Source organism: Eutrigla gurnardus (genome assembly GCF_963514095.1).
Source record: "Eutrigla gurnardus genome assembly, chromosome: 23".
NCBI lineage: Eukaryota > Metazoa > Chordata > Actinopteri > Perciformes > Triglidae > Eutrigla > Eutrigla gurnardus.
Window position 1 is genome coordinate 12,872,876 of NC_139934.1, and position 27,703 is coordinate 12,900,578.

Here is a 27,703-nt window from a genome sequence, read left to right on the forward strand (position 1 = left end):
TTACACAGCTTTATCACGCACCCGTTTTGTTAATTCAACCAACAAGTATAAATGCTTAAACCATTATTATTTAGTGGAAATATTTTTTACATAATTTACTAGAAATCTCTTAATATAGGCAGCTAATGTGCGACACAAAATCGCACTTTTGTTCAGTGCAGGTATAATACGGTGTCTGTGTTCAGGAATATTCCTTTGCTGCCTTCAATTGCTGTCGGATATTTCCAAATCTTATGAACATCACAAACAAATTACACATTACAATGGTTGGATTTGACTGAAACGAGATTCAAAACGGAGGGATGATGGAGAACACTTCAACGAGTGACGCTCATTAAAATTATTTCATGTTTCTTCATGTTACTGTCCTCGATCGCAGATAGAAGTTACTATTTATCAGGCCGGAGTTAAGAAGTCGGAGTCTTGGTCGAGGCATTGAACGCATCACACCCCGACATGTTTGTTTTCCCCTCCTCCAGTCCGCCTTGTTTCCCTCCATCTCCGCGGATCTGTCAGTGCTCGGACGTTTCGTTAAGGTGCGGATCCGAGTCCAGCTCTTGGGGACATTTGAGGAAAGTCAGACGACATAGACGTCTTCAAAAGGACAGAATACGACAATTTAAATTGAAAGGACAGACATTTTACAGCCCGTGTGCGGTAGCATTGAAACTACAGTAAAATGGATCCAATGACTCAGTCCACCCAGATAACATCGTCGCAAGGGCTTGCCGATGGACAAAATTCTGCTGCCAAAGAATCAAAGCTCTCCGGTAAGAAATAGCCGTTAACGTTAAGTTAGCTAGTCAAATGTCTATTTTAACTTAATGTTTTTTACCATGAATCGCTATTAAACCATTTCGTTTCCATGCACAAGCATTAATGAATGCATAGGTTTAAGATACGTTAACACCATAAGGCAATAATTCAACTGTAAATGTAGAAACGCTTGTGTGTGTTTTTTTCTCCTTTTGTCTGTTGTTGGCCTTTGCTTGGTTGTTTTAAGCTCGTTTAAGCCATAATGGGAAACACCTGTGGTAGTGAACTTATCGGCTACCAGCCATGCCCCGTGTCGCTTTGACGCCGCTGTCTTTTATGGCGAGGACGTCGTTTATGAATCTGATTAGCGGAGCAGCAGTCTGAGCCACAGCCGTATGTTAAAGGGCATGATGTAAGGCACTGAAGTAACCCGCATGTTATATATATCGGCCAAACGCAGTATTGTTGTTTGACACATCCAAAGGAGACTAATTCATCCAAGAGGAGCCTGCGTGGTTAACATTTATAATTTGAAAAAACACATTTTATTAAAATACTTGCTTCTTAATAGCTTTTAATATCAGCCGAATTAAAATATATATCACACAGACTGATAATATAATCTTAAATCGTGTTCCTACGAGGTGGGTATGCTTCGTCGATGAGTAAACACACGCAACACGAGTTTTTACAATAGGGTTTGGCGTGACAAAGCGTTATCGGTGCTAAACGTCGCGATGCTCTGCACTGCAGATGCATTGTTACTGGGCAACTGCCAGCGAAGGGGAGCACCTCTTAAAGGCGCATCGCCCCCGTTTGGTGTCCTGATAATAACGGGCCCAGAACAAAAACATCACGTCTCTATACCTGCCATCTTTCATTACTGCCTGATTACTGTCACCACCTGGAATTGTTGAGTGTTGAGATGATCGGGGCCCACAGTCTAGACGGGCCTAATTGAAACAAAGGGACACTGTTGTCTCCTGGGGCCCCCATTGACAGGTTATTGTGTTGGAGGGAGTGGCAGCTGCACTATTACTGTGTGTGTGTGTGTGTGTGTGTGTGTGTGTGTGTGTGTGTGTGTGTGTGTGTGTGTGTGTGTGTCTGTGTGTGTGTGTCTGTGTGTGTGTGTGTGTGTGTGTGTGTGTGTTTTTAAAGCTTTCTGATTTGAACTCAATCAGCCACTACATGTGAGCCACTTGAAAATCCTTCAAAGCCACATTCTGTTAATCAAAAGGATCTCGGGCTCAGGAGAATTATAGCACATGTGGTCGTGGGCGTCGCCTGGATGTGGCAGGGTGTGGCACGCCGACTTTCAGGCCGGCCTTTGAAGTTGATATCACTAACGTAGAGGAAAGCGGCGAATTAAATAAAAGATTACTAGGAATCTACCGGGACACAAAAGGAAGCGCACAGATTCACATCATGCTGACAATAATGTGACTTACCGTCGGATTTAAAAACATCACAATGACCTATCTGTTTAGCAATTATGCATCACTCCACCGTGTCCCAGAAAATTAGCAGCCGTGAGCTAGTTTGGACATCTTGGTGCTTTAACAATATCAGATGGAAGATAGTTTTGCATAACCCAGAGTTTATTTACCAAACATACACAACATCGGCTTCTGTTAGAGCTAATAACTGTAGCCTGTTAGAATGGAATTGGAAGGATCACATTCCAAGACAGATAACACATTGCCTCCCGAAAGCCTTAGTCATTAAAGCACTGCTGAGTCATCTCAGAATATGAGCTTTGGGCCCTTCTCTGCATTCATGTCATACAGAAAGGCCGTGTTTGTTGATGTAATATTCCCTCAGAAATACTTTGAACCTTGACATATTTGTTGGGCTTGGCAGTGCATGTCCCTTTTTTTGTTTTATATTTTAAGAAATATATGTATTTTATTGCATTTTATTATTTTTACTCAATAATTTGACATAAAACCTTGCAAAATAAAGATATTTTTTATTTTAATGTGAAATTATCTGCCGTTAAATAATGATTTGTTATGGATTCATCTGCCAATCATTTTTATGTGTTTAGTCAAACAGGATTGAAAGGATTCTAGTGTTCCTTTGAACAGTCATTCCCGATGATGTAATTGCAGCAACATATTACTTAAAGGACCGATAAGGACAGAAAGGGTAGTTGACCTCTGCGGCCCAACAAATTTGTATTTTCTTTTGTTAACGTTTAGATATTTACACAGCTAACAGCCATATTTAATATTATGGAAATTGCCCAATGTCCCGGGGAACGTTAGTTGACAATAGCTTAAAATCTCGGCACAGTTTGGCTAATGCTAATGCTAGACTGGCAACGTCCCCAGAAGGTTCATCACCAACAGAAAGAAGTCATATCTGTGTTGCCAGATCTCACAAGATTTGGATGCTAAGACAGAGAAAGCTCTCCAACAAAGTGAATTATCTCCTGATTCATTTGTCTGATAAATTACATTTTAATGTCTGAATATTTAGAAGAATTTACTCCGGTGACAATGGGGCAAAATGATCAATAGAACCAGGACCTGCTGCCAGTGTCCTAATGGGGCGGGGCAGTGGTGAAACCATGTGACACAGATACAGTACGCTGTGTCCTTTCTTTACCGTGTTTGGCTTACAATCAAAAAATAGCGGCAGTATTTATATTTCCATTATTCTGGAAATACCACTGAACTCCAAGTTCTCCTGAAATGTTGCCACATAACTGAAAACTGATCTTCTGTCAAAGGTATCATGACATGTGCTTTTGTCCATATTCCCCAGTATTTTCCGTTGTAATCTACACTTAGTTTATCTTTTAGTCCGTGGACGTCACCACATGGCCTGGCCCTCCATTCCAGCTACTGTCTGTAGCTGAGCCCATTTCACTCGACTTGTACACCGTTGTGACACTAGTCACAAAGGAAGTGGCACACTTCAAAATGAGGACCTCGTTTCTCAAACTACATTGCCTCACGTTTTTCAGGGGATTTTTGCCTCGGAGTCAATCCATGTATTGCTGCTTCATGTGTAATCGGAAATGGTGGAGTTTTTATTTTTGTGGCTAAAAAAAGTACTTCCTAGTTCATCATTATGCCACAGATTAGGGCTGTGTCATATCGCAACAAAAATTATGTAATATCTTTTATAATATGAACAAATAGAGGATTTTTTTTCCCCTCAAATTTTGGAAATCTATTGTCAATTTGGTGCACTTTGAGAGCAACATTTGTAGACTAGATCTTTAAACAATTTTGTGCTCAAGTGAAACATTTAGTCATGACATCACTGGTTGTACAGATATGAAAGCAAAACAGTCGCACCCTCAAGGCATTGATCTCCGACCCAGGCTGGAGGTCATACACAGAACACTGGATTAGTCATGAACATTGAGAATCATGTGAGTTTTTCTTTGTAGCAAGCAGCAAAATGTGAAGCACGTCCTGCGACCTGATTATTGCACCATTATTGAACCAACGTATCATTCAGCCATACCGCAGATTGTTGCAACGCTTGACAGTTATCAAACGGTGAGCTAAGGATTACTGGAGTTGGGTTGTCTCATAGTTCACAGGAATGTTCTAGTGAGTAGACAAACCTTTATATTGCCAGAGACATCAGTCCCTACTTCAGTTTGATTTATTACCTTTTGGAGAGCGTTCACAAGATAATTTTGTTCCTTTCCTGTGCTTTGATGTTGTTTACTTGCTACCATTTTGAATATAACTCCAATTACTGTAGGTAGCAGTATCCCAAACCTAATGACGCACAGCTAAACTAATTCCCCCCCCCCCCCCCCCCCCCCACACACACACATGCCAGGAAATAATGGGTTACGTGCAGGAGTATCATTCCCATCAATGTTGTTTAATGAACTCGTGTTTTAGTGAATCGCTAATGCTTTTGGTTCATTCATCGTCATTAGGTGTTCAAATAAAATACTTGAAAGGGAAGCAAGAAGCTTCAAGGAACACCGAGTTCTTTTCAGCCTCCCTCTTTCTCCACACTCGTCTTGCCAAAAGACCCCCTCCCCTCCCTGCTGGAGCGGACCGTATCACTGAGGCCACAGAGGCAATCAGAGGGATGGACAGTACAGGATAGACAGACCGGCGGGCACGGCAGTAGTCCCGCCCTGCACCATCACTGTCTACAAGCTCATGTCTTCCAATGACGTATCTGGAATGAACACTGTTACTGCATGAAAGCCGGCTAACCTTTGTCCCAGACAACAAAACAACCTCCTCAACTTAAAGCTGCATGAATCAGCATTTTATATATTGACGATGACTGTATATGAAAGGGGACACTTTTATGACAAACCTACGGTGAATTCTCACCAACCGTGCAGTTCCCCTCAGCTCTACAGAGATTTAATTTTAGCTCGTAGTTTTAGTTGTATGGGTGTGATTGCTTTAGCCTAATTTGCTAACGCTAATAATCTCATACACTGGATGAAGAACCAAACCATACCATAAAGTCCAGCTCAAATGAAAAATTCCTTCTTAACCCTTTTAGATCACGTCCTCAGTCATGTTTTTCACTTATTTAACAATATATGCTGGAAACTTCTCCAGTCAAACGATGCCTACGATTGATCCTTTTTGTGCCTAGACCTAGAAAAATATGACTTATTTCAACGGTGTTGTTTTTTCTTGCAACCAATCACCACCGCTGGCTAGCTAGCCAATGAGACACAAGGAGCTTCCATTCACATGACGGTATTGAATGAGTACTCTTGGTATTTGTATCACTATAAGGGTACTTGTACTGTTACCGGTCATTGTAAATGGTGAACTGAATGATGTCCCCAAACATGACTTAATGCAGCTTTAAATAAAATCTAACGGCTCATTTATATTCCTCTCTGCTCTGTTTTTTCCCCACTCTGCTGTGTTTTTAACGCCGTCATGCTGTCTTGTATGTCGATGTTTTTGGTTTCATTTCCACAGCTTCACATCCGTCATCAGCATTTTCCAGAAAATGCTTTCTTCCATGATTACATTCTTTATGTGTCTTTATTATTGTGACCTGACTTGACATGTGTGCAGATGTGTCTCCAGTGTGAATGACATTTATGCATGTTTTTATGTGGAATCTTATTTAATTTCATATTGATTTATTTTCTAGATTTTCTTTATTTTAGCAGCTGATTGTTTTTCTTGTAGCCTTTTCAACCCCAGGCACAAATGTGGAAAAACAAGTAAGATTTAGAGCATATGTGGTTAAATAGTGAAGGTGTGGTGTGCTTAGAAGGGAACAGCCATATGAATCGGAGAGAAGGAATGCTGCGCTGCGAGAACACACCAGAGCCAACTGACCCAGCAGGTAGAAACACCAATTTAGCTGATGTGAAGGGAGACGCCGCGCTGCCCCGCCCTAAACTGAAACTCTCACACATCTTCAGCCTTTGACTAAAGATAATTTAGTCCCGGCATTCCCAACCAAACGTAGAATGAGGCGTGAACTCCTAATGACTTCCTCTTCACCTTGAAACCAGACCAGTCAAGCTCTTCCACAATAAACGGGGACGACTTCTTTATGGATAGTGGGGACGTTGTCATGTTGGAACAGGACAAGGACAAACAAGGTGTTGATATAAAGTTGGAAGGATTGGATTGCAGTGTGGTATAAGATATTTCCCCCAAATGGCCTAAAAAAAAGGACAGGGTTGTTGGACAGGACTGCCCACATGCTTTTGGCCCGAGGAATGTTGATGCTAATTAACCGTTACCGACGACAAGAATTTGGGGCCGGTTTATTCCGTTAAACAGGTTAGAAATCTTGAAAAAAAATAAAATAAAGTTTAGCAAAACTCTCATGTTGTTCTACCAATTTAACAATATCATATTTTGTCATTTTATATCAAAATCCAGTATTTTTTTTTCTTCCAGGAAAACAAAATATGATGCATGCTTACACCAACTACCAACCAATTTCAACCAATAGCATCATAACATCCACCCATCAATTAATCTGCAACTTTTAACAGCTAGCGAAGCTAATCTAATATTTTCACTGATCAAATCAAATTCCTTCGTTACGTCCCGCCTGCTTCACGTGTTTCACTCTAAAACACGTCACCACACGGAAGACAGAAACTCTTGAAATGCCGTTTCAGCCCGATGTTCAAGGTGAGCCCACCTAAAGCACACTCAACGCTGTAAGAATATCGTCATAACGGCAGCTCTTGTCACTGCAGCACGGACACCGTTGGTACTCGTAGACTAGTGGCAAAGGATGGATTTAACCCGTTTGTGCTATTTAATCACAGCTGCGCGGCTTGTTAGGCACTTCAACCACCGCACACCTTAATGCAAGGGACTAATCTTGTCAGTTAACAGTTAATGAGGGTCACCTATCAGTCAGACATTTTTTTTCTAAATTAGCATTCTGTTTCAGTTCCATATGTACACAAACTCTTCGTCCTGTTGGTTTCTACGGCAACATGGGAGATGTGCTAAATAAGAAAAGGTGGTATTTTAGTTGTCGTTACGTTGTGGGAAGTACTTTTTCCTGCTCGTTAAACTGCCTTGGTCTTTCCTCTATAGCTCATATAAGTGCATGCGTTAAAGTTGTTGTAGGTTTACTGAAGTTAACGTTCATATCTACTGGTCTTTATCTGTTGTTTTTTAAATATAGCACATAGAGTTGTTAAAGCTGGCTTAAGTTAACTCTTGATTTGACTGCCTTTTATTTGGATGCGTTCAGTGGATAGGACTTCTTTTCTTCCTCTTCTAGGATGATCATTCTTCTGTCCTTTTTTTATTTTTCCAGATTCCTTTCTTTCCTCTTCGCCTGTATCTCTCATTCAGTCTCCTCAAGGCAAGTGTATGGTTCTCTTACGCTGCTCGCCTGCTCTCTCCCTCTGTCCTGTACTCTCTCTCTCTCTCTCTCTCTCTCGCCGACCTGCTGCTGTACCGCTCTTCTTCATCCCTCTTTCTAGTGCCCCTCTCCTGCTCGTGAGAGCCCAAATAAAAATAGACTGAACCTGCAAAGAAACATTGTGAACTCTAGTTCTAACCCCCAGCTCGACCGGTCTTTACCCGCCCCTCCTCCTACAAAACTTCTCGTGCTATTCCATCTGTTTCCAACGCTGCTGACACTCAGTTGCTGCTAATTGTAAGTCAGCCAGGCAGCACAGCTCCTCCTATTTTCAATGACATATGGTATTGGTAATTCTCTTCGCCACCCCCCTCGACTCCTGCTGCAACTTGAGATGAAACCTTTCTAGCACATAAATAACCATCTTGACCTACTGACAGGTTACATTGTTAGTTTACGGTTAGGGCTGCAGGCGTAGCCATAGTCTGCAATACAGATATTTACACACATGGTACATACTCAGTTACCCTGGTGTTGCTTGATAAAACTGGCGTAAATCACCAGCATTTACTAACAACAACCCAAACAAGTCTCAGACTTCCCCGCTACTTGTTCTCGCCCATCTCCAGCATCTTTACACGCACCAGGAATTAGTCCCGTGAAACCATGCCTCTGCAGCTGCTAGCAATCTGATCCATTTCAGTTTTTACCGCCTGCTAGCGAGCATTATTTAGGTCAGCAGCACTCACTGTAGGTTCAAGATAATCCCAAGATTGCCACCTTATTTTAAGAAAGCGGAGAAGTTCAAGTTCACATTGTGCGCACAAGAGCAGAAACCTAAAAATGGATCCGGTTGGTGTCCCGGGGGTGCACCAGCTTCCTGCTGCCCTACTATCCGAGCCCCAAGCTCCCCTCAGCCCCAGTAGCAACCGGGCCCCCAGAGGATGAGTGGCACTGGAGATATCACCCACCGCCCAGCATTGCCTGTGGCTGATCACCCTGCACCCCCACTATCTGCTTATGGCTTTGTAGGCTTTGTGCATGTCTCACATCCTTGCTTAAGCATTAAAAAATAGGTTTTCTTTGACTGGTTTGGCATCTTTAATTTTCTCGATTTCTTTTTGTGCTATTTTCATCGATATACTTGTGAACACATGGTAGCCAATAGTAGGTATATAACTAAACTAACAATTGCTTAATAAAATCTCAGAATAGATTCATATTAGGTTAGATGATAACGTGCCTCAAATTATTTTAGTCACCATTACAGGCTTATGTCACAGGCATCCAACCTATTCACTCGTAAGCGAGGAATGATGGGACGTGACTGCACCCTGTGGAATTTGAACTCTTACTGACTCGTCTGCTTCTCCGCAAGAATATCTGACTTGGTTTAAACATTACAGCACTTAATCAGCAAATCAATCCCTGGGATTTCAATGCAAATGCCTTCATTGGTGAACTAAAGTCCTGTTTGGGGTATCTCACTTTATCACTTTTCAGTGACAAGGGTCATAGAATGTTTTCGCTAATTGACACAAATTATTTCCATCGCTCAACTCCAGTTAGTGCAAAGAGCAGATTATATAAATCGGACGTGGAAGGCCACTGAAGCTTAATTTGACAGATGGCACATGAATAGTAGCATATTGCAAAGCATAGTTGTGGACAGCTTTATCTGAGCCGTGTTCATAAAGCTGCTCCTGAGTTATATTCCCTCTGGAACTGTGGGTTCACGCGCTGTTTTGGAATTTGTTTACTTGTACAGAGCCAAAAGAACTACAACGCTGTTGGCGAGATGGAAAGTCCATTCATGTGGCCTACTTTGAACAAGGCATTGTATTGTTGCGCAGGGGTGGTGGCAGTCTAAGACAAAGTGGACCAGTCATTTTTGCTTCAGTGGAAAAGTCTGTGTTTCTACAGTAGTAGGGGAGGGGTGAGGTCATGGGATTGTGCTGATACCACAGCTAACATAGCAAAGTTCACTTGAATGAGGAGAACCTGGACCTTGCATTTACAAGACACAAATAATGGATCTAGAGGGGAGTCAAAGTTGGAGTAGTAGAGGTTGGCGTTCAGGTTGACCCTGGCAGCTGATGTCCGTTTCCAAATATGGCTGCCAATTCCCTGTTGTAAGGCCTTGATGTTGGGTGACATGGGAGATCATGTGATTGTTGGAACAGTTGCTGAGAACATCTTTGGAAATCTGCGGCCTCCAGGAGAGCCAGGGACTACGTGTTTTTGGAGGGGGGCCCTGCCGTCATAGTGACTATAAAAGCCCCCTCAGCTGTGTGCCTTGGGAAACTGTGGTGTTAAAAGGACCTGATAGACTGCACTGGGACAGCAGTGGTATCTAACTTTTGGTATGTTTCATCATTTTGGTATCAGAACATTACATCATTTTGATGATGTTATAATAGGAAGTTAACAAATACAACTTATGTAGCACCTAACAAATGAAAGAATCTTCAAACTTGAAGTGAAGTGTTGATTGTGTGGAGGTTTTTGTTATTAGAGGTGGGAAAATCAATGCAGCAAATTTTGAGTGGCTGTACATGGAAGCGAAGGATCAATCTTTTTATTGTTGGCATTTATATTTAAATACAAATGAAACCTTTTGGTAATGATTCCTTTTTCAGGCCACTAGGTGGTGTTGAGTTTTTATCTGGTGTGGTCATGGGTAAGGTCAGTGGGATTGGCAGGAAGTTGGTCAAAACAAAGATGGTTGGTCAGTGAGATGAACAGTGTGAAAACCATGTCAACATCTGTTTTATCTATTTAGAAAAACTGTATAACTTAAAAAAGGTAATAAATAGCAACATGCAGTAACCAGCACATCGCAAAATGTTTTAAATCGCAATAAGGTTATATAGTGACAAAAGTTTTGTGATGATTATGTATCGTCAGGCCACTGGTGATTCCCAACCCTAGTTTTTATAGACAAATATTTATTAATTTCCAAGATACCAGATGAGGTGGTCAATGATACATTTTAAGCAACAAATCCATGTTAAAATCGTCAGGAGGAAAGCTAGCTAACATTAGCTGTTAGCAGCCATAGGGCAGCACAGTTCTGCGGACCTAAAAGCTAACATACAGAGGTTGCGTTGAGTTTCACTATGATGCAATCAAGCTCTGTTTAGTAAAACATTTTATTAGGTGAAGGTAAATTGTAATGTGTTTAATTGTAAAAAAATAAATAAAAAATAGAAGCAAGAATTGTGGAATTTCCCTGGAGTTGTATGGACTGGTATCATGACATCCCTAATATATCCTACAGTATATAAAAAGGCTTTTGTATAAGTGTAGGCAGTTTCCCCCCATGACATTGTATTTTTTCTTCTTCTGTATAATCAACATGGGCTTTTACATTGAAGGTAGTAGCCTCAGTTCATTAATTCTAAAATTTGAAGGGAACAGTTAACGAAAATCTAAACCTAAATAATTTCAATTGTAATTGCAACTGACACATTTATACTACACACTATACTGTTCACAGTTAAGTGATAAAATAAAAAGACATTTCTTTCAAGTCTGCAAGTGAATAGCAAGCTGAAATACTTGTTATACAAACTGCAATTGTCATACAGTCACGACTGTCACACGTGGTGACTATAAATCAGTGCGATTTATTTCTTTTGCTGCTTCATCTGATCATTTGGATAATTTAAGTTGCCATAGCGTTGCCTGGTGGCAGCTTTGTGGAGTAGTAAAGATCAGCATGCAAAAAGTGAAATTCCCATCCATTATATGATTCTGCCTTGTTTCCATGATGCAATGCATGATTGCTTGAGCTGCAACATCAAGGCCTCGCTGAATAATATAAGAAGTGCATGGGAGTTTAGTGTCTTGTGATTTACATGACTTCCCCTCCTTTTTCCTCTTGGCTGTCGTTCTTCATGCGTGGCGAAACAGACAAAAGAGTGGTCCTGGGCTCCGACAAGCCCTGTGAAGGTGTTGCGACATCCCTTCGCTTTCCTTCTCAGCCTGGCTCCTTCACCCCTGGTAATTACGGGAGTGAAGCAGGGCCGCCAGACGGACAACCAGATTCACCGATAAAGACGTCTCCTGTTTCAGAGCGAATAAAGGCACTGGAGGCTCTCGCTGCCAAAAAGAAGGAACCTGATTTTAGAAGTGATGGAGGTTTTTCTCACTTCAGAGACCGCTACCATGAAAAATCTCCCACTGAGACCCCCAAATCTCCCACCGAGACCCCCAAAGAGACCCCCAAATATCACACCGGGACTCCAAAATCTCCTACTGAGACCCCAAAATCTGTCAGTGAGACCCCAAAATCTCCCACCGAAACCCCCAAATATCACACTGGGACTCCAAAATCTCCCACTGAGAACACAAAATCTCCCACTGAGACCCCAAAATCTGTAAGTGAGACCCCAAAATCTCCCACCGAAACCCCAAAATCTGTCAGTGAGACCCCAAAATCTCCCACTGAAACCCCAAAATCTGTCGGTGAGACCCCAAAATCTCCCACCGAAACCCCAAAATCTGTCGGTGAGACCCCAGAATCTCCCACTGAGACCCCAAAATCTCCCACTGAGACCCCAAAATCTGTCAGTGAGACCCCAAAATCTCCCACTGAGACCCCAAAATATCTCTTCGAGACCTCAAAATCTCTATTTGAGATGCCAAAATCTGTCGGTGAGACCCCAAGATCTCCCACTGAAAAACACACACCAACTGTCCAGAAAAGAGGAGGTTCAGCGGATCAGGAGTCACCAGAGTCTCCCTTTGAAGTACTTGGGGATTTAAGACAAGTGAGTGAATTTGAAGAAACAGAAGAGTGGATGAAGGCTCATTTACCTCCTGTGCCAGACTTTGATGCTGTAGATTTAGTTAAAGGCACCCTGAATTCAGTCAATGTGGCATCGGAGGAGAAGCAGTCTGACGTTGTTTTACCCGATATTCCTGCTGCCTTTGCTGGTGTCCCCGATGCATTTATGGATTCTCCTGCCGAAGCTCCAAAACTGAAAGACGAGCTTGATGATGCACAGAAGCAGCCAAGTGCTGAGGAGGAGTCTGAGTTTGACCTGGATTTTTTGCCAACAGCCTACATGTGGGATCAGCAGGAAAAACCAGGTCCCCAGGCTCCATCAAATCTTGATTCTGTGATTCCAGCTTCACCTGCACCTCCTGCAGGCTTTAACTCCCCATCTCCTCCTGTCCCTCCAACAACTTTCACAGATGCTAAACACAATGTGTCTGATGACAAGAAGACTATGTGGACCGGAGATCTGGAGCAACCAGAGGCAAGCGAAGCTGACAGCTCAGGAGAGTCAGATGACACTGTCATTGAAGATGGTGTTGCTGTTCCTGCGTCTATTCCAGCAACATCTTCTGATCCAGCAGTTTCACATGATCCCATCCCTGCTGACGCAGCTTCCACTCTTCCCACAGAGGAAAAGGAGAATCCTCTACCAAAGTCTGAGAGGAAGCTAATGCAGGTTCCAACGATAAATGTGATTGAGACAGATGAGCCAAATTACAGTGACGAGGAGATGGAAATGGAAATGGAACTTGAAGCAGAGGAAGATGATGATTATGAGCCTGTAAAAGACTTGGCTAGAGAGGCTCCTAAAACCCCAGAGCCAGACACTAAAAGTGAACCACCCAAATCACGCCCCATAGAAACAGAATTCATGGAAGGCTACTCTCCTCCATCCTCGCCTGTGGACTCTGATGAAGAATACTCTCCTCAACACAGCATACCCAAATCTCTTCCTGAAACGGTCACAAATCAGGAATCTGCAACAAAACCTGAGGCCCTACCCAGTCAAGCACAACCTGAAAAATCACAGACCACTTCTAGTAAAGCAAATGATGACCCATCCCCTTTCATAGTCACAAACGAAGACATGGATTTCCCAGACAATGATGACGAGTGGTCTGATGAAGCACAAGATATTCTGGTCAAACCATGCAAGACTGATCTTTCATTCATGGAAACAAATCCTTATCCATCCAAGATGGATGAAAAGAGCAACATAGCTGCCAAAGAGGCACCTTCACTTTCTAAAACCAGCTTCATGCAAGATGACATATATGACAGACAATCATTTGATTATGAATATGATGCATCCACTACCTTGGATGACATTGATGACAAAGGGTTAATCAATGCTAAGGAGCGGTTTCTTTCTGATCCTTGTCAAATCCCTAATGAACCACTGAATACAAGCAGTCAAAATCTGGACGATTTCACTTCGGTGAATGATGGTGAAACTTTCCCCAAGCAAGTTGGTCAGCCATCTCTGAGAGAATATCCCCAAGACCCATATTCCTCTTTCCAAATTGAGACACCGACCAGTATCAATGAGCAAGATTTCAATAAGAAAATTACAACTGACTTTGTGACGGATAACATGGCAAATGGCAACTCCCTCCCAGCAGAGAAATCTGGCTCAATTATCCAGCAGGACACTAAAGCAAGTCAACATTCACCTAACACAACAAGTACTCCAGAAAGTGTTGCCCCTGACGGCTCGGATAGCTTTGTGGACTTTATGCGAGAGTGCCTGAAATCAAGGCAGGATGAAGAACCTGACGAGGTGCACCAAGCTGATCCTCTCGAGGACAAGTTGTGCAAACCTGGGTTGCCTCCTTCACAGTCCCCTCCAACAATGGTGATGGATCTTGAACAGGAACAGCTTACCATCAATGCTCTCAAAGAGTTGGGCAGCAGTCAAGAGGACGAGGAGGAGGAGGTGGCGGCTCTGCAGTACGACCAGAGCGAAGAAAACCCCAGTGCTACATCAGTGCAGCAGTCTTCCTTTACCTCAGTTCCGTGTTCCCAAAGCAACCGTGTGTGTGACAGCATGTATTCCAAAGAGGTTGAAGCCATCGACGAATGGGTAGCTGAAGCCTATCATCTTGCTGAGCATGTCTTGACAGCAATACTAACCCACTTATCAGGTAACAACTCGTCCTTATGGGCAGTAGGCCTGCTGACCTCATGCAATCCCTTAACAATACCTTTCTCACTTGCACCTTGTAACTGCCTCCTAATTTTTAAAGAGTTTTTACTAGGGGTTTAACGGTATATGGAACCTTTTGTTACAGGATGTTGGGTTCAGAATGAGAATTTCGGTATGCCCTCTGACTCAAACAGCTGTTTGTGTCTACTACTCGCAAACGGAACGTTAATTCTGCTGCGCAAGTTGTTTACCCAGAAAGTGTAGCAGCCAGCCAGTGTTGTCAACTGCAGCATGCTAGTTGGTTTAGCCCAGTTAGCCAAGCTCAATGGATCATTTGTGTCAAACTGTATGCCAACACTGTTAAACTGAAGTTGAGTACATCTGTGGATACACTTTAAACACAAGTGTGTTGGTCTGGGTAAATCATTGTGGCCAATGAGAAACTGTTGAATGTTTTATAGTTTTCAAAATCTAAATTCAAAGGGTTTTCTGCATTTTTTTGGTCTGTTGTACCGAAACGTACAGCAACGTGACTCAAAAACCCGAGGTACGCACAGAACCATGAATTTTGTGTACCGTTGTACCCCTAATTTTTACATGTTACTTTTGAGGTACGCAAAAAGAGGCCAGGTGTCTTTTTTTTTCTTCCATTTTGTTATCACCCAAATAATGGCTAAAAAATGTAGCGGAGCCATTTGAAAGACTTGAGTTGATTGTTTCTTGTCCTACCTGTAAGCACACAAAAGCACCACCATCTGTTATTTATCTGTTCAATCTGTGTTATCAAAGATGTGCTCATAGTTTGTTTGGAAATAAGTAATTCAGCTTGGAAAAAAGACCAAACCAGGGGGGGGGGGGGGGGTTCTGTGTTGTTGAGATGAAAAAAACAGCTAACATTTATCTTTTTACACATCTCTTATCTTTTGTTTAGTCCAAACCTGTTGAAGAATTCAGTTGTTTTGTGGATTCAGTTGATCATTAGCACATTCCATCATCCTCTAGCAGGCATTAACACAGCCCATAGTTACTAGTGCAAATGATTACTGAGTGATGACACATGTGCGGACTAAATGACAAAAATGAGTAAGGTAATTGTAGCAAACCACTGTTTAAACCATTGTTTAAATGGCGGCTTTGGGCTTGGATGTAACGCAAAGTAGCATTTCTTTCTCTCTTCTTCTTATGATGTCAAGTTGCTAGTTACATGTTCAGCTATAGAACTCCAATACAGAAAGACCTCTGGCCTTGAAAGTCATACAGGCTATTTGACAGTATACTAAAGCTGTAGAGCCTGCAGTTGTCACATAGATTATAGTAGCCACATCACAGTGTAGTCAGCTATATGGACACTAAGTCTGCATATAGTCTAGTGATCCCCAATCCGTTTGACCCTGTCATGCCCTCTGTCCTTTACAGCTCGGCAGTGGTCCATTGACAGAGAATGGGTGGGGGTTTAAATATGGCGCCCAAGTATTGGCTTGCAAGAACGTTGGAAGTCACGGGGCACAGTCAATCCCCAGGGTCGGATTTCTGTCTTGATGCAGTGTTCCACAGCACACTTTGATGATGACGAAGCATGGCAGTCCTCACTCAGCCGTCCTTTACCCCTTTTAAAAAACAGTCTTGAATATTTGTGAGCTCATATAAACCAGCATGCTTCCATGCATCGCAGCTTACTATGATGGGTATTGCGCTCTGTTAGACGGTAACCAGAGCAAGGCCAAAGTACTGTGGGTGGTTTTTTTCAGGAGTTACAGGAGCCAGTTTTGCTATCCCCTCCCCTTTTTTGCAAACACCATCTCCATTCCAGACACACACATGCACAGAGGCTGGTATGTACAGTAATCCCAACACTTTCAGTTGTGCGTCTACATGTGTTGAATATTTGAACCTAGAGTTGGCACACCAGAGAACCGAGTGCTGGTTCACTCAGGGACAGTGTCCACAAGAGGCATACAAGTTTGTCCACATTTTAAGCCATTAAGTTCATTGTTTAGTGAAGTTTGTATGACATTATTGAGTTGGTGTTGAAGAGGAAGCTTTGTTTTGTGTCGTGTTCTATAGAGGAGCCTGTGTTTGAATCCTCCCCCTCTGGGCATGAGCTTGAGCTATTTTAGTGCTTCTCTGCAGTGCTGCTCCACAACTCTGGTTATTAGGCGGGTTGGGTCAGTTTGTTTCAGTTGGTGCGCCTGTTGCCATTGGATGAGCTCGTCATTTTCTGCATTGCTGTATACGTTTTTGGTCCCTTGTCAGAAATTCAGTCAAATCCACACAGTGTTGGCAAAAGTAATTCTCTGAATTTCTTTGAGTTTCTAATACCAGACTTTTGTTGGGGGCGTAAAACGATAAGTTCAAAGCCAGCATTCCATTAGTGCTCAGATGTGTGTTAATCCTCTGTGTGAAGTGGAGGAAAGGCGTATGTGAATACTTGAATCCAACTGAACGGGTATTTGACTCCCAACTAAGCTGTCTGACAAGGACCAGTCTGGTTTCCATCAGAAGAACTTAAAATAACCTTATTGTAACATACTCCATGGAATAGTTAGTTAATTACACTGCTCATAATGTGTCATTGCTACCCATCATTGTCTTGGTGACCCAGCATTGAACAGCAGGCGGACCCAGTTAGCAACTAGCTAGTGGATCTTTTAGCAGGTGAAGAGTAGGGCTTGGTCATTTTTCAAAACTAGATACCAATGCCAATAGTGTCCATCATGCAATACCCATCATGTGAATGGAAGTTGTGTGCATGTGTGTCCCTCTGGCTAGCCAATGGTCACTGCTTTGCACAGCGCACATATTTAGCTCTGTTAGCAGCTAGCCGCTGGCTCAGACATCTCCATGTAGAGAACCGTGTGCAGGCAATCCTGACTGCTGAGATAGTGGGCCAATCATACGTCGGGTAAAATCAAAGAAATTTGCCTGCAAGAAAAACAATACAAATAGAAATTGTATTTTCTAGGTCTGGTTACAAAATGGATTCTTCACAGGTATCGTTGACTGGAGAAGTCTTACGTAGTGGGATCGATACTAGGAATGTAAACCGCTTATCGATCAACCACCACATTTTTGAATGGTTATGGTCAGTATATATGTTAACCAATGGCCTATACTGTATGTTAACCAGTAGAGCTGTTCAGACAAGACAGTGTGGCGAGCTCCGTGGCCGAGAGTATGCGTCTGTGCTTCTGCTGCAGCTCTTTAAACTAATAACCAATTAAAATACGTCCTGGATTCTATTTGATTGCCACTTATAAGGTAATGGAAGGGTGCATAACATGGTTGCCTGGTCCAGTTTGTGTGCATTGGTCCAGGCTGTTTCTACTCGGGCCTGTGTGTGTGCAGCTTTAAGAGCAGCACAGTGAAAGCAGGCCACTGCGTCTCAGCAGAGTAGAGTCAGGGCGAGAGACATACAGACGGGGAGAGAGAGATAATGAACAAGGACCGTCGAGCTCCGGCTGCCTCCAATATCATGGAGCTGCAGAGCCGGAGAGCCCCCACAGTTATAGATGTACGGAGAGAGATTATTAAACTCTCATCAAGGCTGCCAACATTATTGGCATAATAGTCCACACTTCTCCTCTTTTATTGTATAAAATGTGTGTATGCTGTATTCAGTGAAGAATATTTTTTTAGCACTATAAACATTAGCTCATTGACTGAATGTCAGCAAAAGACACACTGCTCTCAGACATTCATTGAAGGTTTGTAGCTAACGCTAGCTCAATAACAGTAAAGGAACCACTGCGTAGGGTTATCGTAACATTAAAACACAAATTAGCCAACGTTAAAATATCGTTTTTGAGGGCATTTAAACTAGTGCATGTTTCAAACTGTGGGTCTGCATGGCGATGATTCTCGGTGCCTCACTGTGGCAACCGGCAGCGATGCATGCTGGGAGTACACACTCACACACACAACCCTTGCATTGCAGGGTGAGGAAATCCCGCTCATTGTTGCTGTCCGATAAAAAATACATTGTTTGCTTGATTGTATGCAGTTGAATGCTCCCATAATGTTTTCAACATATTTTATGAATCCACGTCAACCTGGATGTTGTCAAACCACTGATTTGATGGATGAGAATGACATTGGACTGGAGTTGTTTTCTCACAGCGTCCTTGTAGGCAGAATAAGTAACAATGGAGCTCTGTTTCTCTCTGCAGTGCTGCTGCTTTTCGCTCCAATTCTTATAAACAGGTTGGCAGGCTGAGCGTTGTTGCTTATTTTTTCAGGAAAAGCCACATAGCGGTATTAAATATAATACAAAGAATATGCTTGGACTTGTTTTTATATAATATCAGTTCAATATCTATCAAGGCACAGGAAAGCAATGGATTTGTTTGGTATCAGTCGATCTAATCTTCTCATTGCAGTCAAACTAGAAATACTGCTTCTCAGTTGATTTGTCTACTTTCATTTGGGATGGGAGGATATAGGATTTGATCGTGATTTAAAAAACACAATAAGTTGATGATAAAGGTGAATTTCTATTGTCGGGATAATTGAAAATACTGTCATGAGTGACTTGAAAAAGCTGTTGAGTTGTCATGGCTGTCATGGTAGAGAAGTGAAAAATTGTGATGAAAATTCTTTTTTTTTTAGTCAGTTTAAAGAAAAACTGTTAATGCGTCTTACATTTCTGACTATAATAAGGGTCTGTTTCCTATAACGTGTGTTCCCATTAAACTAGCTGGAGCACTGAAGCCTGAATCGTCCCCGAGGCTTCAGTCCACGTGCTTTCTCCCCCGCTTACAAAGGGCTTTTTAAAAATGCGTCCTTTTTCCCCACGCAGAGGGAAGGTGTGGCAGTCTGACAGTGCCAACCCATTCCAGCATTACATAACCACCTTGTATAGAGGCCATCACTTCTGCATGCACGACTCACTCACACGACATGCATACAAACATGAAGCGGACATCTACAGCTCCCTCGGTTATTCTCTGCTGTGGGTGTCCAAGAAGATCTACGGTGCATATTCATGATTATTGGGCCGAATAATTTATTATTTTTAGTATTCATTATGACGATTTTAAAGATTGTTTTATGGCACTTTTTCCTCAATGAAAAAACACAAGATCATTATAGGTGTCTATTCATATGTAGCTGGGTTGTAGGACAAATCATTATATAACAGTTTGACATCATGAGATTTCATTGTAGGCTGATATACCCTCTAACCCCCCCTCCACCTCTCTGCAGTTAAGGATCTGATCCACTGGCGAGACCCCAAGAAGTCTGGCGTGGTGTTTGGGCTGTCCATGCTGCTGCTGCTGTCGCTGGCAGCCTTCAGCGTCATCAGCGTGGCCTCCTACCTCCTGCTGGCCCTGCTCTGTGTCACCATCACCTTCCGCATCTACAAGTCCGTCGTCCAGGCAGTGCAGAAGTCCAGCGATGGACACCCCTTCAAGTAAGACCACATTTTATTTCCGTAGTTATTTAAAAAGTATCTCTTCTCATGATTTATAGATGAGGTCTGTTGTGACCCGGATTGGGATCTTTTTGTTTTCATGTGTTTCCATCACGATCCACGATAAAATCCTATATCTCATCCGATCCCTAGTATGAAGCCTCTTTTTTTTCTTTTCTTTTTTTTCAACCCCTAAGGCAAAAAGGATCCTCCCGTTAGTTTCCTTCTTAAAGCTCTTCGCCGTAGGCTGGTTATGCCCGTTTCCTTGCAGCACTTTGGACCCACACTTAGCCTCGCTTTTCGCTAACCTCCCCCTCCTCCGTCTTCTCTGCAGATCACTGATAGAGACGGATGTCGGCATCCCCCCAGAGACCTTCCGCAAGCACGTGGATGCCAGTCTGACCCACATCAACCGAGGACTGAAGCAGATGAGCCGCCTCTTCCTGGTCGAGGACCTTGTGGACTCCCTAAAGGTGAGCAGCTCCAGCCTTCAGTCATTGTCCACTGTCACCCAAGTTTTGGTCATTTAGTTTGCTTAATTAATCATTTTGACATTTCGCTAATTCGCTAATAATAATAATTTAATGACATTGGAACTCAAAGAGTTGAATGAAATTAAGACATTCCTTGTGGAATATCTCATTGACAGTATTTTTTGAGATCTTTATGTTTTCATGTATACACCTAATCTAACTAGTAAATATGGTTATCAGAGAAATCTAGTGCAAGTACAGTAGATAAGGGTACAGTATTTTATTCTGAAATGTAGAGCAGTAAAAGCTTTTGTATTTTATTCTGAAATGTAGTGATCTATGATGTATGAATTGTATCAGGCAACATACCCAAGAAAAGTACAACTACCTTTTTAACATAAAACAAAAGTAGAGACAATGTACTTGGTAATAAATCACATGAAAAGACGACTCTAGACAAATAAATATCATAATATGTGCAGTGGAGCAAACTAAGGAACTATAAAGTAATAAAAGCTGAAATATAAAGGTATATCTCACAGAGTTCTGATAGGCCCCAAGCTAAAGGTTGTTTGTTGATTTAGATGAATCTGCCGGATTAAAGCGGCGGTGAAAGTGGCAGAGCTGTGCAGGCCGTCACTCAACTATGTACAAAGAAGAGGTAGACGTATACAGTCGTCCCTCCCTAGAAGGTGCAACAAAGCTAACAGGAGGAACAGGCAGCTGATAGTCCAGCTCAGTCGGTCCACACCCAGCGTCCCAAGGAGAGGACTGATCGCTACATGAAACACCTGTATGGGCTGTTTGAAAGCTGCTTTTGTTTAGCTTATATAAACTCCTGCAGTTGTAGCGAGGTGTGGCCCGTCAGATGGATGATTGAACAGTCTGCATGACGAGTTTCTATTCATTCATCATCGTTCATTAGCAAGTCTAAACATCACCTCTCTGATTCTCTCTCCTCCGTTCACCAGCTGGCCGTGGTCATGTGGCTGTTCACCTACGTTGGAGCCGTCTTCAATGGGATCACCATCCTCATCCTGGGTGAGCACTGAGGGAGCAGAGAACGTGGCATTTACAGCTCACACAGTGTGCTGTTGTTGACTGTAAACTAAATAGACATGGCAAACAGACGGCTAATGGACTGGGACTACTGGTCAGGTCGTCCACTTCTCCATCTGTGGTATCGCTCCATCGGGATAACTCCCAGTTAAACCAATGGTAACATTTCTATCATAACAACCATTTGCATACATTTGAGTTTGGAACTTAACTTTGGGCACAAGGTGAGAACTGGAAGAATGTGACCTTCCAAGTATCTCCAGATTCAGATTATTGTTGCTGGAGTTTTCAAACACAATCCTCCATAAACACATAGCAAATGTAGAATGCACTGTTTTTTTAATGAGGCCACCATGTTCCTTCAGTGTGGTGGTCGGAGCGATGTGCAGTGGGTTGACTAAGTACTCCGAGGCTACGTGGTTGTGTAAGGAGTGGTGACCAGCTGATTCACTCTACTGTCCCACTAGTTTGCCCCGCTGTGGTCCAACCGTGTCTCTCTTTAAATCGTTCATTCTTTGAACGATGAAAGATCGTTAAAGGGGAAATCCGCCAACTTCTATGCGGATGTCCGATCAGTGTTGATGGTAAACGTATTCCCTTGAAGCCTTGATGAGTTCACAGCTCCAAAGTCTGTTGTACTTACTGCATCTAACGTATATGGAAGCGATGACTGGCTATTCCAGCTTCGTCTCCACCTCTGAGTCACCAGGGTGGTGTTCTCTAGATGCTGAAGAAAAGCAGCAGAGAGAGGCTGAGGCTGCATTAGCCGTGCGAGAGGATACGGTGGACCAGAGGGGTCCCTCCAGGCCTCAGAAGCCTGCACGCAATGCATTCTGGGACATGAAGGCATTGCTGGCACGGCTCCTAGAGCAGCAAAACCCAGCTTTCTGGGTCAATGTAGCGCATACTGAGGAATGATCACTTGACTCCATTTACCATCAACACTGACTGGACTGTTTAATTTGCCCATGAATTTGTTTTTTGTTTTTTAACGACTAACGAGATATATTAGTTAGATAATACTATGATTATAATCGATAATAATGTCAATACTCAGTGCATCTAAGTTTAGTCATTTTCATGTAAAACTAAATGAAAACTGGGGTTTCACACACGATTCAACCATAAAAATAGCATTATGATGAAATTGGTCTTCATGTCCTCCACTCAATTACTGAAATATGATATGTATTACTTTATTTATGAATGTCTTCCTGAGCAGAGGATTAAGTGTAGACTATATTTAGAATATTTTCATTGGTTTATGTCAGACAGCCCTTTCTGATCGGGAATTCAACCTTGAACTGAAGATAAAGCAGTAAAAAAACTGGTATCTCTAATACACTGACTATGGAGAAGTACCTCATACCCCTCCTATACATTGCCTCTGTCCCAGGATAAATGATAGACATGTGGCCAGAAACGTAACGTGTGTTCGGCACGTTGTGGTGTTTCTAACATGTGTACCGTCTCCCTCCTCCAGCTGACATCCTCCTCTTTGCTGTGCCTCCCGTCTACGAGAAGAATAAGGTGAGGCCCGCCGCGTCACGTTTGAATAAATCAGAGCAGCGATGACTTCAGTCGTTGGGGAACGTTCCCGTACGCAGTGAGCTCACTCAATGCCTCCAGTCTTCATCGCACACTGAAGGCTTGTTGCCATCCAGTGACGGAGAATGTGAAGTCATGGTGAAACCGGGCTGCTGTCAGCAGCACGGCCATGCCCATCCAGCAAAATGGGAACTTAATGAGCGTAGGGGATTCATACTCATCAACTGTTGACTCAGTATTGTTAGGTTCATTGTAGGTATGGGACGATATGAACATCCAATGTCAATTATTACAATTATCCTTGCGATTCATGGTATTGTCCTGATAATCATCAAAATTAGATTAAAACTCTTGAATTGGTATTTAAAAAATTCTGGTGCCGCTCTACATTTAGTTAAGAAACAAAGATTTTTACTGCGTCACAGATGAGATGCACATGTTATGTTAAGCATCCTTTATAGGTAAAAACAATCTCATAGAATAAATAATAAGTTGATTGTACATCATAAAGTCTCCATTTTCCAGCCTTCGCTCCTGTTCCCGGTAAAACAGATGTTTGGATGGATATAGTGCTTTGATATGCGGCGGTAAAACCCACTGAATCAATAGAGCGTTGATGTGAAAGGAAAAGGGCCTACTTTATGTCATGTCAGTTTGTGGTTTGTCAGTTGCGGGTCAATGGGGGTCGGGCATCTCTAAACATCGTTCCGTTTATACGTTAACTGAGTGGCTCGTAGTCGCATCCCGTAGGATCCACTAGTTCTCTCCGATTACAAAATGATCCTTTACATATTTTCCTACATATAATTCCCCCAGCCTGATGCTGACCTTCTCTCATCTTTTCCCCTTCCAGACCCAGATTGATCAGTACATCGACCTGATACGTACTCAAGTCAACACCACGATGGCCAAGTAAGCCCGTCATGCGATCAATAATGAGCCTTCTAGATGGAGCGTTCTTATTTTTTCACACCCGTTCTGCTTTTTTCTCCCCCAGGTTGCAAGAGAAACTTCCCGGAGCTGTGAAGCGCAGCAAAACTGAATGATCACCCCTCCCCCACCAATTAGAAACCTCCACATCACCATCATGTCCATCTCCATCTTAGACTTCCCCCTTACCTCCCCCTCTCCAGATTCCCCCCCGCCCCAGTCTAACTCCTCCTCCCTCTCCATCCACCACCACCATCCTACTACACTGAACCTTGCTAGGTAGAAAAATCTCGATATACTCGATATTCAATGTAAAACTACTGCGCAGCTTAATTTGCAAAGCATTAAAAAGAACTGTGCCTGTGCAGACAGGAAGCGTGTCGCTAGCGAGGAAGTGATGTAGCGCCACGGCGGGACCCCCCAGCTGTCTGCGGGCACGCCACGGGGGAATGGAGGCAGGGTCGAGTGAACTAGACTGAATCTATGACCTGGTTTTTGTCGTGTACAGCGAGCAGGGGGTCGGATGATGTCTGCGTCACAAAAAAAAAGCAAATGTCTGTACTTTAAACCACACATTTCCCCCCCGAAGGTTAACGCATCATGTAAGACGGAAAGAAAACGAAAAATGTTTAAAAAAGTTTAAAAAAAAGAGGAATAAACCCAACGTTTTGGGTGTAATTGTGGCTAGTCTTCTCCTGCTCTCTTGCTCTGCAGCTGTTATGTGGATAGATATGAGTTCATGTTAATGGGTTTGCTGTTACTGATTGGCCTGTTTATCGAGTTAGTTTCCATTCGCCTCACAGCCACGTCTGTATGTACGTTTCTGCAATGCACTGAACTTTTCTTTTTGAGACCCATGAGCAGGTTGAAATAAAAGGATTGGAACACTGAGCCAGCTGTGATAATTTGGTCTAGTTCACCCTCTTGATCAGATGAACAGTTTTCTGTATGTATGTATCTATACACCCGAAGACGAACTGCAGGCTTTCTCTGCTGTATGAAACACGTTAGCGTCGCTTTTTATATCAAAGGAACTCACTTAACGGCAGTCCTGACTCCTTTTGTCGCACCTGTTCAAGCCACAGTGTTCACATTCACTTGTACAATTTTTCTTATTCTTCTCACTGCTTATTACTATTATTGATATTAATTATAGGATTGCTGCTTTGACTCTCTAGTAGCTTGACAGCAGCAATGTAAGAGTTTATGTTAAGTGTTATTGAGCTTCATAATTTAAAACGGGGTCTTTCAGAGGCCTCCTGAGAAATAATTCCTGATTGTTCAATACGTTTTAAGAGATTCCCCCTGATGTGTTGTTCACACCTTTAAATCTCAGAATGGCTTCCCAGCTCCCTGTTGGTGTTTAAAAAATAAATAAAAAAAATCTACTGCTGGTTGTGATGGAGTATAAAATGTGCCTCCAGAAAAATAGACTTACAGTTATTCCTTAAAAGGTCCGCTTCCTAGTTTTCTCCAGAGGGAAAAAAGTTAAATTAAGTTAAAATGTGTTAATTTAATTTATTTATTTATTTATTGGATGCAGTTAAAAATATTCTTTCACTCCCAATTTAAATTGAAATCAATTGGACTGAACTTAAAAACAAAATTTTAATTAATTCACCACTGTTAAAGTCTAACTATTATTTTGGCACATTGTAGACTCCGTACAAAACCTCAACAGCGCCCTGAGAGGAACCTCTGAGATTTAGGGTTTTGTGTAACAAAAGGAGGGGCGGTGACGTTAAATAGTGTAGCCGGGGATACGGAAGTGGTTTTGGTTTGGAGTGGTTTATTATAGAGGTCCGTTTGTCACTTTGTTCCTTTTTCTTTGACTGCCTTGAAGCGCATGTCATAGTGTAAGCTGGAAACCGATTCTCACCCTTTATATAGGCTGTATCATATTCTTCGACCCTGACTTTTGTTTAATATGATTATTACTTGTGACCGTTTTAATGGTGTTTTTGAACTCTGTAAGAAAAACCATAGTCATATGTTAGCTTACTGCCACGTCTCCATATTGTTTTACGGGATGAATTTAAAGAAGGAAATGTTTGTGTTGCTGTCCAGTTCATTGCGCCCCAAATTAAGTCACACAGAGTAACTGTCCCTGAATACAAGCCAGACTACTACTACTGCTACGTCTGCCTGTGTACCCAATACTCTGGAACATTCCTCCCCACGCATGCCCTCCGCTGTGTGATGATCGCCTCACAAATGTCTTGGTTAAAGCCAAAATATGCAACGTTTCTGTTGGAGATGCTAGCTGTTAGCCGCCCCCGACCCCGTCGGCTCACCTGAGGAAGAGGTCGGGGTTTCAGGCTTGAATACTGAGACTGCTAATGAATTTATGCATCCTGTTAATTTATTTGAATGTGGCGAAGTTGCATATTGTAGCTTTAAGTTGTCATTTTAAAGGTTAAAGTCGAGCTGAAACTGGATTTCAAGAGTAGCTATGATGAAACAGGAAGGGCAGGCGGGACGAGGTTGGGATTTCATTTAATTTGATTTGATAATTTTACAGTTTTGCTCTCTAATTTTTAATTATTTTGGCGTATGTTTTTCTTTTTTTCATTGGTTGTACTTGATAAGTACTAGCTAATGTACAACCACGTCATATTTCATTTTGCAGGAAGAAAAGAATGTTGGATTTTGATATAGAAATATGGGGAATGATTTTCTTTTTTTAATTAATAGGTGAACAATGAGCAGGGATGTGATGTTAAAGGTTGTTTTTTTTATTTCAGCTCGACTTTAACTTCATACAAGCACATTTGTATTAGAAGTTTGGTTTCCGTTTATTTTTAAGGGCCAGTTCAATCAAAAAAAAAAAAAAAAACTTTTCTCTCCCTGTCATCCAGAGAAGTATTATTTTTATTTCTACCTCCAACCCAATACCATGGAGATGGTCATTTGTGGTGCACTGGATTATGAGTCGGCACTTTTTTTAAGGCCCTATTTCTTCTGTAAAATGTAGTTCCAAGGAAGTAATAAACTAACCATTAACCTCCGTTGTGGTGGAAGTGGAAATGTCAGACACTGAACTAAATCTGAACATATTTTTGGTTGAACTGGTCCTTTAATGTTCAACCTGCTGAACCACTGTCACGCCCGAGGTGTGGCGCTCTGAAAGCAAGTGAGCGTCCCACCTTTGCATTTAACTGTAGTTCAGGAGAGTTCATGTTACCTGTGTGTTGGTGCGCTGCAGAACCACGACTACTTCTCACTATCATAGTCGGCTTGTTTCCTTGGAGTGTAATATTCTAATATATAACATGAATAAACGGTGTTCCCTCACAGCATGTTGCTTTTCTCCTCCTGTTAGTCCCCGTTTTCATCGGCTATGACTCTGTGTGTGTGTGTGTGTGTGTGTGTGTGAGAGAGAGTGTGTGTGGCAGGAGTATGTTTGACTTTTTTTTTTTTGGTCTCTGGAGAGTCTTGTTTTGCTTTTGACTCGACTGGTTTCTAGACGTTCACTAACATCAGCTCTGTTTTGTATTAGCTATGACTTTGGTTCCGATTTTTGAAGCTTTGGGAAAGATGTCGCAGAAAAAAAAAAAAAAAAGAAGAAAACTGTTTAAAAAACAACAAGTATGTGGTCTCTGTACTGATGTCAAAGTGAAATTAATAAAAACACGTCAAAGGACTGTGGCTCGGTGGATGTGTTCTCTTCTCTCTGGGTTAAAGGTCGCTGCAGGGCCTTCAGAGGAACAGGAACTATTTTCCCAGCATGCCTGCAGATTTTAAAAACGCAGCCTGGATGAAATATCTAAAACAAGAAGCTTTGACTT

General features: G+C 42.3%; 1 protein-coding gene across 3 annotated transcripts; it reads left to right on the forward strand.

The window, feature by feature from the left end:
- Positions 1-467: 467 nt before the first annotated feature.
- rtn3 (reticulon 3) lies at positions 468-27,558 on the forward strand. 3 transcript variants are annotated; one of them, XM_084003478.1, is made up of 9 exons: positions 468-770; positions 7,516-7,569; positions 11,479-14,493; positions 19,698-19,905; positions 20,240-20,378; positions 21,350-21,419; positions 22,921-22,967; positions 23,839-23,897; positions 23,983-27,558. In XM_084003478.1, the coding sequence occupies exons 1-9, from the start codon at positions 680-682 to the stop codon at positions 24,029-24,031; spliced, it is 3,732 nt and encodes a 1,243-aa protein (XP_083859604.1). In that variant the 5' UTR covers positions 468-679; the 3' UTR covers positions 24,032-27,558. The 3 variants fall into 3 exon arrangements, with proteins under 3 accessions (XP_083859604.1, XP_083859602.1, XP_083859603.1); XM_084003476.1 differs by lacking the exon at positions 11,479-14,493 and having other exon boundaries at positions 507-770; positions 7,516-7,563; XM_084003477.1 differs by lacking the exons at positions 7,516-7,569; positions 11,479-14,493 and having other exon boundaries at positions 511-770.
- The last annotated feature ends 145 nt before the right edge of the window (positions 27,559-27,703 follow it).

Excerpts from the sequence above, each read along its gene's own strand:
- rtn3 (XM_084003478.1), top strand. The coding sequence starts at position 680 with ATGGATCCAATGACTCAGTCCACCCAGATAACATCGTCGCAAGGGCTT. Across the intron at positions 771-7,515 it reads CAAAGAATCAAAGCTCTCCG|ATTCCTTTCTTTCCTCTTCG; the intron begins GTAAGAAATAGC and ends TTATTTTTCCAG. Across the intron at positions 22,968-23,838 it reads CCGTCTACGAGAAGAATAAG|ACCCAGATTGATCAGTACAT; the intron begins GTGAGGCCCGCC and ends TTCCCCTTCCAG.